Raw genomic sequence first — 12,704 nt, 5'->3', positions numbered from 1 at the left:
CACGGGAGTTGTCCGATGTCTGAAATCTCCAGTTCCGAGATTTTCTTGAGTCTGGAAAAGAGGAATCTGAGCCACTGAGGAAAAGTTTGGAAGGGGCAAAAGATCGCCAATACTAGTCACAAAAAGTGAAAAATTCAAACGTAAGTAAATCTGGAGGCTTCAGTTGCAGGCGTGTTACATTAGGATCTGGGGTGCTGTGTGGTTTCAGGGCTTGGATACTACATACTAGCAAAGTGATGAGTTGATAGAGATTCCTGGATTTCAGAGTTCAAGAGCAGCAGAACGCATGGCAAGTGGGGCACGCGGACACGGGTCTGGAACTACCGGCGTACGTGAACGTGAAAAGACCCCAGACTACAAACCATGAGTTTCGAGAGCTCTGACTGCAGAAGGCTGGGAGCTGGCCTGACTAGATGCCAAAGGCATGACCGTGCAATACAGAGAGCTGGCCAAAGAAGATGCTCTGAACAGCCAGCCCGCTTTCATAATGAATAACTCCAACAAGCCCCCAAACGGAACCCCGGTCAGCGTGAACTCACATAGGAATGAGAACGGTGTACCATCAAGTCCAAAGCAGAGCCTGGGCCCGNAATTCTTGGGAGCGCTTATGGGGCAGTGAAGGAGGGGGACAGGGAAGGTTACTTCTCATTTGGCACTCCTTCCTCTGCCTTATTTCTTAGCAAGGGAAAACATAGACTTTTTAAAAATTTACAGATAGAACGTTTTTTGGAAGATCTGTAATGTATGGCCTAATTAACACTACTACANTCTATTTTTTTTTTTTTTAGTTTACTTATTTTTTTGAGAGAGAAACAGAGGAAGGGCCGATTTTTGGCTGACATCATGCCAGGTGTGTGACAGAAAACCATACGCATAAAGAAGCACGTCAGCACGGAGGGCGGGGCGGTGGGGACGAACGGAGCCCAGCCATCAGGAGGCAGCGCATGTGCCGGTGCCGGACACGGGGAGAACCTGCCCGACAGCCAGGACAGCTGGCGGGAGCCCGCAGCTTCTCGGAGGCAAGCTCTTCCTGGGCATCAGGATCCAGGGTCAGGAGAGCATGACCAGGTTCAGGTTCCCAGCGAGAGTGAAAGGCCACTGCCGATCTCACACCGCTCTTCCCACGGCAAGTTCGATCACCGGTAGCGAGAACGATGGGGAAGATGGCCAGACCGCACCGGCTTCTGCCGGGACTACTGGCCCAGGAACCCCAGGTGGGCAGGTTGTCAAGGTGGAAACGGGCAGAAGACTCATCAACAACGGTGGGTCTGTAATCTGTGTGGACAGGAAGCTACTTTTTCTTTTTAAATTTATTTAAATGCTCCAGTGATTGAAAGCACAATGCTTTAAGCCTGGTTGCACCCACTGGATTATTTGTGAAAGTTAACAGAGCTTGAATTTCAAGTTTTGGCATAAAAAAACTTCAGCCTTGTTGGCCGCGGCCAGCCATTAATTACATTGCACCACCCGTACTTTTCAAGCCATGAACCACTGTGCCCTAGGCCTATGCGGACGCCTCGGCAGCCACTCTGGGGTCTGAGGACGAGTCAGGGAAGGCAGGGGGAAACCGCCTCCGAGGGAAAAGCTCTGACTTTATAGGCTTATAAAACATACACTTACAAAAATGGGTATGTTAGAGGTCTACACGAGATTTTATTTAATATAAGAGTTTCATGGCTTACATTTTGGGGGGAAAATCTTTATCCTAAACGATGTTGTTCATTTTCTTGAGCTGTTCATAAGGAAACACTCCCTTTCGTTTTTGAGATGGAAGGTAACACAGATCTTCCATCGCCTTAAGAAAAGCACTGTTGCTCTGAGCCTGAATTTTCTTCTACCTGTGAGTAAGGAGGGAGACTTTCTTCTCTTCAATACGGACGCCACAAGACCAAAGCAGTCTTTTTAAGGGTTGCTCCCCACAAAACTGTGTCCAGAAAGTGTTGCGTGCAGGTAGGGGTAATAAGCGACACTGACAGAAGTCTTCACATCACAAAGGTCTTTCACAAAAATGGAATCTTTTACCTGTCTGTGTGGAAAGCGTCTGAAAGGACCCAGAACCCCACGGCCAGAAAGCAACAATGCCCAGCACGCCACGGGGCCCAACACCCTGGATCTCCAGCCACACACGGGAATCCCCGTGGCTTCCAAGCACGCCACTGGATGCCTGGTGTCGCCTTAAACTATCCATCCAGAGGACAACGTTTATTTCCGAGCTTCAGGACACTGTCCTTTTCTTGTTGGCATAAGACTCTCAGTTTCTAATCTGTCAATAATGCTCTTCCGCAACTCCCCAGCCTTCGGTGCTCACGGGGAGGGGAAACCGGTCAGCCCACCCGCCCAGTAGCCCCAAGTGACCGTCTTCTGAGTAAAAGCTGAAGCCCAGAAAACTAAGAGGGGGTGGGGGGAGGTCATGGATTTATCTACTAAAAGAATTGGATTTTTGTATAATGACTACTTGATTTAAAAAAAAGAACTGAATGAGATGAAGAGATATTCAGAGCTAAGGGGTTAAAAACTCCCACAGTGATGGGGCGCCTGGGTGGCTCAGTCAGTTAAACGTCTGTCTTCGGCTCAGATCATGAGCTCACAGTTCATGAGTTCGAGCCCCACGTCGGGCCCCACATCGGGCTCTGTGCTGACAGCTCAGAGCCTGGAGCCTGAGCTCCAGGATTCTGGGTCTCCCTCTCTCTCTGACCGTCCCCTGCTCACGCTGTCTCTCTCTCTCAGAAAAAATAAAACATTGAAAAAAGAATTAAAAAAAAAAAAATAAGAACACCCACAGTGGAGCTGAAATTAAAGTGGGAAGCAAACAGAAAACAGACTTCAGCTTGCAACTTTTCTAGAAAATGCTTGTGCCCAAAGGGCAGCGGATAAGCAGGGTGGGCAGAGGTCCAGGAAGAGTGATGGAAGTAGGAGGGGAGCCAGGGATGGGGCAAGGAACGGCCAGGGAGTCCGCTCAGCTCAAAGCTGAGGGGGTGAGCGGNAGGTAAGGGAGACACCGCAGCGACCATCCATCCATAGGGAGGGTTAGCTCAACTGGAAGTCTGTAGAACAGCCCGGAGGGGCTCTGCCGACTCAGGCTGGGGCAGTAGTGGAAAGGGGTCAAGAGGGGGAACAGAGGAGGAGAGAGGTGCCATCTCCCCCAAACCTGCCCATGCTACTGGCTCTGCAGCGCTGGGGGACCATCACCGCAGGAAGCAGAAAGCAGGGCAAGGCAAAGATGCAGGTCTGAGCCCACGGGGAGGGTGTGGCTGGCTCCACCAGTGAATCCAAGATGATGCAAGGTCAGGAGGTCCGAAGTGGGGACTGGCATCCAGAGGAAGGCAGAGGAAACGCCAGCACCCTGCGGGAGTCAGAGCGGCCTGGCCCTGCGTGCTGACACTCGTCGGGCCGCGGCCGGGTCTAGAGACCGGCACACCCAGAGCGGCTTTACCAGTGCCCAGGCCAGCACAAAACCTGCTGTCACCAACACCAGCTCGGGGACTACATGAATCATTCCACTGCACCCAGCTTTCACACAGGCTTGGGTCATCCTGAAAATGCCTCTCAGGCATTACGTAAGGCTACGATTCAGGAGAGGGCCTTTGGAGGAGCATTCGATTATTCGAGAGGAGCCCCACTCAAAGTTTAGACGATAGTGATTCCTAAAAGGTTCGGACCGCCCCCAAATGATCTTAGGATCCCTCATCCTTCCAGGCTCAAAGATCTACATTTTTGTACCCGAAGTACTTGCAACAGAATTCACCAGAATTGACCATTTGTGTATCAAGAATCCTGGAGTACAGAGTACAATAAGAGCCTCTTTTTCCATACCGCTCTAGTTTTGCAAGTTTTCCTCATAATAATGAACTGTTACATCCAGGATTTTCCCTCTTTAATTTTTTAACAAGAAATTACATGCAAGCCAAGTAAGACAAGACGGAATTCTAGAGGTTCTTGTAACCGTAATGGGCGCACTGGCACAAATCCCTTATCATCGTGACCTGGCTATGCGGGAGAGCAAAGCTCTCATTTTCGTTTCACACAACCACATTATTTAACAGTACCACTTTCATCAGTACATGTGCCAGAATTTTGGAATGTAAAACATTCTGAATTTATAAAAACAAATGAATCACATTTATATTACAAAAAGATTTACTGAAAGGTTCTTTCAACCCATCAGCTTCTCTGGTGCACTGAAAACAATGTAATTTACGAGGCAGTGGAGTCAAACTTTTTGATCAAGAACACATGTACTGCCCCATGCGAGGAGTAGACCCACACTACACTTGGCTTTCAGTGCCAGAAACTGCTGGGCTCTCTATAGGGGCTGCTAGGTCATTGGCCCTCCTTCCTCCAAGTCGACGGTAAAGAGACATCTGACAATCTGAGAAGCGTCTGAGACAAACCTACTTGTACGCCACTTGGAAGGTGTACTAACCTCATGATCAACATCGTGGCAGAGACAGCAATTCTGTGTGAACAGACATTATCAAAAAACAAAGCAACACCAACACCTACCATTTGAGCCCCTACTAAGGGTCAGTAAATGTCTTAAAACATGTCATTTAATCTTACAACACTTTTGAGTACGTATCAGCTTCATCCTCCAGATGAGAAAAATTAAGACCTTAAAAATGAAGAGAAGGCATACAGAAACCTGATTTCAAATATTTACTCTGATCAGTACCCTTGGTATGTCACTGAATTCTCTAGGCTTCAGTCTTCTCAACCATAAAATGAGGGCATTCTTCAGTGTTGGCAGGGATTAAAAGTCTGTGAGTTGGAAAGGGCCATATTAGTATGTGTTATTATAAAGCAATTTTAGTTACGTGCTCTCATGGGATATCAGAACATTCACTGGAAATATGGAATTGGGGAATTTAAAAAAAATCATATTCCTGATTACATTGTACATGGGGCTTGGGAAACACAAGTCAAGTTTCTGGACTCAATGAGAACAATTCTCAGAGTGGAATGGCACTAAGCTCTACTCACTCTGAGCTATGTAAATTGTGATGAAGACACAAACCAAATTTTGGACCACTTTCTATTATTTTCTGTTTCTGAATTACAGAGAAGAGAATCACACTGATAGGAATTTGGAAGTCTCCATTCCTATACTTATTTGAATCATTCTTTTAAGAATGATTGCCCTAGGGGTGCCTAGGTCGCTCAGTTGGTTGAGTGGCTCAGTTGGTTGAGTGTCCGACTCTTGATTTAGGCTCAGGTTATGATCTCATGGTTTGTGAGACTGAGCCCTGCATCGGACTCTGTGCTCACAGTGCAGTGCAGAGCCTACATGGGATTCTCTCTCCTTTTTTCTTTGCCCTCCCCTCGGCTCACACTCACACATGTGTTCTCTCTCAAAATAAACAAAGAAACCTTAAAAAATATAAGAACGATATAAAGCAAATACAAGTAATGGGGAGGGTGCACACATAGCTCTGGGGCTATGCCAAGATAAGAATGTTACCAACATCTGTGTAGAATTTATGCCTAGAGTGTTATTTGTAATTACAAAGGAAAATCTATAGTATGCCTATAAAGCCATAGCTTTCCCTTTCTGACCGATGCATCTATAACTATTAGCTTTATGAATTTAGTTGCAAGGCTTCAACTATCATTTAGTAAAGTCTTTGAGTGCCTACTGAGTAGGCAGGTAGTGGCGGGCCCAGGTATATAAATATAAACAAAAGTATTGTAGTTAGGCAGATTCAAAGAACAAATTAATTACAACAAGCTGAACTGATGCGATGATACAGGTATCTATAAAATGTGTTGCTGACGTTTTATAGGTTACTACGAATTATAGAAAACACCGCATGATACTAAGGCTTTTCCTGACCACTGGACCCGACACCTCGGCTCCACCATGATCTCACATTCCAGTTCAAGGTACTCTTCTCATCAGGAATTTTCTAAAATTCAAATTTTCAATTTCAGAATTATGAAGTCTATGAGTGAGAACTGATTTTACAACAGAAATGAAAACACACACTTCTATACGATTCGTGTGTCAAAGGGACATTGGAAGATATGTTAGTACAATTATAAAACGCCACAAGTCACATCTCGTGTGATAGGGCAATAGAGTGATCCGGGGACCTTCCCATGTCCATGGAGTGTGAACTGCTGTTCTGTTCACGGAGGGTGAGGCTGCTGTTCTGTGCACAGAGGGTGAGGGTGCTGTTCCCTGCACAGAGTGTGAGGGTGCTGTTCCATGCAGTCTTGGCAGGGTCCTTTGGAGCAGTATCTTTGGGCAGCACGTAGGCAGAGCGGTTCTAAAATCAAGACTTGTGGGACGCAACTAAAGCAGTCCTTAGAGGAACGTCAGCCTTTTTAAAGGAGGCTCTAATTTGATAAGCTAAGCAGGCAAGTTAGGAACATAAAAGACAACAACAGGAAAAGAGTAGAATCGATTCAAGAAAAAAATATTTGGAAAGATGATAAAGTGAAATCCCCTTTAAAAACTGCTGCAGGGGCACCTGGGTGGCTCAGTCGGTTGACCATCCGACTCTTAGTTTTGGCTCAGGTCGTGATCCCAGGTCGTCGGATCAAGCCCCGCACGGGGTTCCGTGCTGAGCATGGAGCTTGCTTAAGATTCTTTCTCGCACTCTCTCCCTCTGCCCCTCTTCCCTGCTCATGCACTCTCTTTTAAAAAGAAAAAAATTACTGCCAAATGGGATTATAGAAGTGACCGGAAAAGCCTGTGAAACAGGAAAAGCAACCTTGTACTGGACTCAGGCTGCTTCGCAAACGTCTGCAGGTTCTTGTTCACTTTGCCGCAGTGTCTGTTCCTCTGGAGGGAATGAATGAGCCTGGTGGGGATGGAGACCCCAGACCAGTGCTTAAACTTCAAAACTAGGTTCAAACATCACCACCTCCAGCGGATCCTACTGCCTGCCCGAAATGTCCAGGCCCTACATCGTGCTTATCATCTAGCAGATGCTCCTATTTGAGCACCTTATCACCTTTTGTTTACACATTTACCCATCTCTCTCGATGATCTCCAAGCCTTATGAGATCAACAGACACTGGTTGAATAAATTTGTTTAGATTAAATAACAACTAAAAAAGGAGGAGAGAGGGGTGCCTGGGTGGCTCAGTTGGTTAAGCGTCTGACTTCAGCTCAGGTCATGATCTCACAGTTTGTGGGTTCAAGCCCTGCGTTGGGCTCTGTGCTGACAGCTCAGAGCCTGTTGGAGCCTGTTTCGGATTCTGTGTCTCCCTCACTCTCTGACCCTCCCCTGCTCATGCTGTCTCTCTCTCTCAGAAATAAATAAAACGTTTTTTAAAAAAAGAGGAGACTAATGGGGATATGGTGATAAGGACAGGTAGCCAAGATAAAGGAACACTGTTAAGCAGAAAGAACAAGTTGTGTATGGGCGTGTGTGTGTGCATGCGCACACACACGTACACCTATTACTCACAGGCAATGCCTGGAATAGTAAACTATCAGCAGACACCTCCAGGGTACGGAAAAAGGGGACAGAAGAGGAAGAACTTACTTTTCCCTCTGCAGCCTTCTGTAAAATGTTCACTTGTCAACATGGCATGTGTTACATTTGTATTTTTTTAAATGATTCAACTGTGACTGTTCTTAAAGTCCATCATTTTGTCAGTTAGCACTTTTTTCTAGAAAAGAACCCGAACGCCAATTTTAAACCCAAGGTAACTTAGGTTCTCTGGTATCCACAGAATCAAAGTCATTTTCAAATGCTTTCATAATAACTAAAATACTGAAAAGCACAGGCACAGACTCAGTACATTTTTCTGAGTAGAAGTCATAGTTTTTGTTTTGTTTTGATTATTATTTTTTTTAACAAATCTGTAGTTTCCATGGGTTAAGGGTAGGGGAGAGGTTCTGATTTATTTTTTATTTTTTATCTTTTTATTTATTTATTTTGAGAGAACGAGCGAGAGAGAGCAAGCAGGGTAGGGGCAGAAAGAGAGGGAAAGAGAGAGATCCCAAGCTAACTCCACACTGTCAGCACAGAGCCTAATGCAGGGCTCAAACTCATGAACCATGAGATCATGACCTGAGCCAAAATCAAGAGTCGGACACTTAACCAACTGAGCCACCCAGGTGCCTCTATTTTTTATTTTATTCTTTTTAATGTTTTTTTAAAATTTATTTCTGAGATAGAGAGAGAGAGAGAGAGAGAGAGACAGTGTGAGCAGGGGAGGGTCAGAGAGAGAGGGAGACACAGAATCCAAAGACAGGCTCCAGGCTCTGAGCTGTCAGCACAGAGCCCGACTGCCGGGCTCGAACCCACGAACCATGAGATCATGACCTGAGCCGAAGTCAGACGCTTAACCCACTGAGCCACCCAGGCGCCCCTCTATTTTTTATTTTAAAGTTTATTTACTTATTTTAAGAGAGAGAATGAGAAAAAGAGCTAGCAGGGGAGGGGCAGAGAGGGAGAGAAAGAATCCCAAACTCGATTTAACAAAACGTGAGATCATGACCTGAGCTGAAATCAAGAGTCAGACGCTTAACCAACTGAGCCACCCAGGCGTCATGGTTTTTAAAATGTAAATATTATAGTGCTATTTGCAGCACTCTTAAGAAATTAATAACAACTCTTTCTATATTATAAATTCATCCATGTTGCACAAAAATGGTCACTCTTAGGGAGGAGGTATTAGCAAGATTGCTGGATGGGCAGAGCTGACTGGCCTGAGCTGGTATCCAGGCTGTCACGAGTTGGGTAACCTTGGGCAAGTGTCTCAACCTGCTTAGGCCTCAGTTTCCTCATCAGTAAAACACAGCGATGCAGCCTGGCTAACACAAAGATAGCAGTGCTTACCACGTGCCTCTGAGTGGAACAGAGGACTGCTTTACGTGGTGACATAGGCAAACAGGCTTCCCATGTATAACAACACTTATGACCTAAGGATCGGGCTAACAGAGGTGGCAGCCACGTCAACCAATCTATGACAATTACAGGAACGGTGCTCTGGTGACCCATCGAGGAGTAAATCTTCAGTAACGGAACCTTTACCAACGCTGTTGACATGTGTACAGAATATTGAACACTTGTATGTTATTAGTTCCGCTCACAGCCAGTAAGAGTGGGAAAGAGAGGCCACGCCTTGCACAACCATAGCACGAACTATGCTGGAAACACGCACAGTCCACGGGCACTGAGGCCATCAAGCAACTGGCCAGCAGGAGTCCTGCAGCTGGAGCTGAGGAGGCCGCCACGGCAGTGCTGGCCACGTACCCCACCTACGCCAAATCACAGATCACGGAGTCGGACATCTGTGTCACAGGCACCTATGTCCAGATACATACTTTTGTTGGCTGATTAGACTGACCGGTTTAGTAACTTTTTTTTTTCCTTTGGCTTCTAAGAGAATATACAGCAACCATCTATTTAGGAGAAGTTACCTTGATTTTACTCTTATAATCACTGAGTAAGGTCTCCCAACGCAAGAGTAAGAAACAATCATTGGGGCACCTGAGTGGCTCAGTCAGTTCAACGTCCAACTTCAGCTCCAGTCATGATCTTGCAGTTCGTGGGTTCGAGCCCTGTGTCATCTGTGCTGATCGTGTGGCGCTTGCTTGGGATTCTTTCCCTGTCTCTCTGCCCCTCTCCCACGTGCACACACACAGGGGCTCTCTCTCTCTCAAAACAAATAAAAGTTAAAACATTTTAAATTAAATTAAAAAAAGAAACACTGCCATAAGCCAGCAACTACAGATGCTATTCCCATTAATGGCACCAAGGGATGCGCACTTGTGGCTGGGCATAGCGGATACCACCTTCAACCCTGCCACTGCGAGTGTAAGACTTCTGGCTGCAGCAACTTCACCATTTCATTTCTTGCAGCTTTTCTAAATGCATTGGTCATTAGTTGTGCCATTATTTAAAAACCACAGAAAACATCTCAGCGGGCACAACGTCTCTGAATAGGATGTACTGACTTTTTAATGAAATGATAATAAAAGCAAAATGTATAATCTCCTATCACTGCCTGCCCTCAGTTCTTATTTTGACTTTCCAAGCCACATTGTAAGAATTGTAAGAATACAAACAAAAGGGAAACGAACACAGACGCACACGGTTGAGCATTCCTGGTGCTTTCAAAAAGTTTGGTGGTCTTCAAAAAGTTAAACATAAAATTACTGTACTACCCAACAATTCCACACTTCTGTGTATATATCCAAGAGAAATGAAAATATAATATGTTCACACAAAAACTTGTACAAGAATGTTCATAGTAGCATTCTTCATAAAAGCCAAAGTGTGAAAACAACCTAAATGTCTGTCAACAGATGAATGGGTAAATAAAACTGGTCTATCCACGCAATGGAATACTACTCAGCCGTAAAAAGGAACGAGAAATGGATTGATATAGGCTACATGTATGAACACTGAAAACATGCTAAGTGAATTAATCCAGTCATGAAAGCTCACATGTTATATGATGCATTTATATGAAATTTCAAGAATAGGCAAGTCCATGGAGACAGAAAGTAGATCTGTGATTGCTAGGGGCTGAGATGTAGTGGGGACTGAGGAGTATCGGCTAATGGGTGAAGGGTTTCTTTTTGGGTGGATCAAAATGTTGTAAAATTGGATGGCGGGGATTACTCGCCCAACGCTGTGAATATACTAAAACCACTGAATTCTATACCTTAAATGGGTAAATTTTATGGTATTTGAATTACATCTCAATAAAATTATTATTAAAAAAGAATACAAGGGAGACTCAATTAGAGTCCTCAATTATTAACACATTTCCCCATTTGTTCTCTCTCTCCTCCTCACATGCATGCACAATTTGTGGGTGGAATATTTAAAATCTAGTTATTGCCATACTTTACTCCTAAATACTTCAGTATGTGGATCATTCTCCCACACAGCCAAAATACAAATACACACTCGGGAAATTGAACATGAATACAAAATTATTTTTTGTATAGTCCATGTCCAAATGTATTTATCAGGAATTACGCATTGTATTTAGTAGTCTTATCTTTGCAGCCTCTTTTAATCTAGAAAAAATTCCTTTTCAGGAGATTCACACTTTTGAAGAATCCAGGCCCATTGTTTCACAGTGCTCCTTGATTTGGAAATGACAGATTGTTTCCTTATGAACTGATCTAAGTTGAACCTTTTTGGTAGGAACATCACAGAGAGGAGCTTTTGCTTTTCAGTGCCATCAGGCCAGACCCTTTATTATCATGCCAGAACTAAACCTGGGTTAGTGTCACTAGTGGTGACAGTGAGGTGATGCTCACCGTTGGCTGTTGAGTCCTGATGACCTGATTCCTCCATTATAAAGGTAGCTTTTTCCCTTTGACGTTAATAATCTGGGAGGTGACCATTGGAGTCTGTGTAAATATCAAGTTTCCCCAGTTGTGTTGCACTCAGAGTTTAGCATCTATTCATGATCTTTTCTTGGTCTCTGATCCTTTTTGAGACTGCTCTGCATTAAGGTGACCAAACGCTACTGTTTTATTCCACAGCGCGAGCTAGCTGTGATTTTAACACTGGCTGCACATTACAGTCAGTGGTATCTCTGGGAGTGGGACCGTGGCAATCATACTTTAAAACTCCCAAGGTGATCGATTCTACTGCAGGGTAGGGTTGAGCTGCAAGAATCTACATCGTCCTCGTTTTGCAAATAAGGCAACGGATTTCTGGGGGAGATTAAGTGGCGAATGGCAGGCACAAGACTTGTTAATGCCATAACTGAGATTTTTTATTTTTTCGTACTTGCATTTTAATATGCCATTCCTTCTGTAGATCAAAGAATAAAGCCGGAGGAATGAGGAACTTTTGTACGGTGTGAAGAGTGGACCGGGGCCTGAAGTGCGTATTTCTGCTTTCAAGGTGAATTCTGCCTTTCGTTCAGCAAGACCCCTGCAGTCACAATTGGAGTGACGGAAGGGGACAGGTGGTCACCGAGCTCCTCCACCCTCACTGGACGGCTCAAGCTCACGGACCGAGGCCGAGCCGGATGCTCACAGGGCTGGACGGTTAACGCTGCCGCCCGGGCGCCGGCCCCTCCGGCTCGCAGGCCCAGCGGACGCGGTGACGACTCCGCCCGGGGGCCTCCGTAGGGCTGCGGAGCAAGCAGGGGACATACAGCGGGCGGGGACACACAGCTGGCGGGGACACACCTGGCGGAGCGCTCGGCCCCGCCCAGGCACACCCAGAAGTGCGCGGGGCCCCGCAGACGACGGGACCTGCAGGTTCGCCCGCCCTACTTACCCCGGCGTGATAAACCTTGTTCGCCCTCTTAATCTTAATGTCCAGGGAGGTCCCCATTTCGACTATTCCGCGTCCGGCAGCACTTCCGGCCGCGCGTGACCCGAGTGCAAGGCTAGTCGCCCCGCCCCTCCGACCCGGGCCCCGCCCCTTTTCCCTCGCCGCCTGCAGTAGCTTCAGGAGACCTCGCGCGCTACCCGGGATCGACTCCCCCGCCTTCCTTTTTCCGGTGCAGAGGCGGGCCTTAGCGCGGGCAGAGGGGCTGTCACTCTTCACCCCGCCCCTGCTGGGCGTGAGGGGCGGGCCAGGCCGGCCCCACCCTTTCCGCAAAGACGGTCTGAACACCGGAAATACCCTCCAAAACGGCTCTCTCCCGGCGTGCCCCGCGGTAGGGGGCGGGGCCGAGGTCGCGTCGCGCGGGCCCTGCCTCTGCGGGGTAAGCGAAGTTCCCGTCAGGCTGTGCGGCTCAGGGGCGCCTCGCTCCGTCGGCCTGAA

The 12,704-nt window shown here is 46.5% G+C and overlaps 1 protein-coding gene across 2 annotated transcripts in view; it reads right to left on the bottom strand.

Annotated features, from left to right (window-relative positions):
- VPS26C (VPS26 endosomal protein sorting factor C) overlaps nt 1-12,348 on the bottom strand; it is a 51,109-nt gene extending 38,761 nt beyond the window's left edge. The window contains exon 1 of one of the 2 annotated variants that reach the window (XM_077765452.1): nt 12,213-12,348. In XM_077765452.1, the coding sequence (XP_077621578.1) occupies nt 12,213-12,269 (57 nt within the window). In that variant the 5' untranslated portion in view covers nt 12,270-12,348. The remainder of the gene's footprint in view (nt 1-12,212) is intronic. The other variant, XM_077765450.1, reaches the window with a different exon arrangement.
- Nucleotides 12,349-12,704: the final 356 nt, after the last annotated feature.

This window comes from Crocuta crocuta, unplaced genomic scaffold (genome assembly GCF_008692635.1).
Source record: "Crocuta crocuta isolate KB4526 unplaced genomic scaffold, BGI_CrCroc_1.0 scaffold84, whole genome shotgun sequence".
Classification (NCBI taxonomy): domain Eukaryota; kingdom Metazoa; phylum Chordata; class Mammalia; order Carnivora; family Hyaenidae; genus Crocuta; species Crocuta crocuta.
The sequence above is the reverse complement of the archived record's forward strand: the minus strand, read 5'-3'. Positions and strand labels throughout refer to the sequence as shown.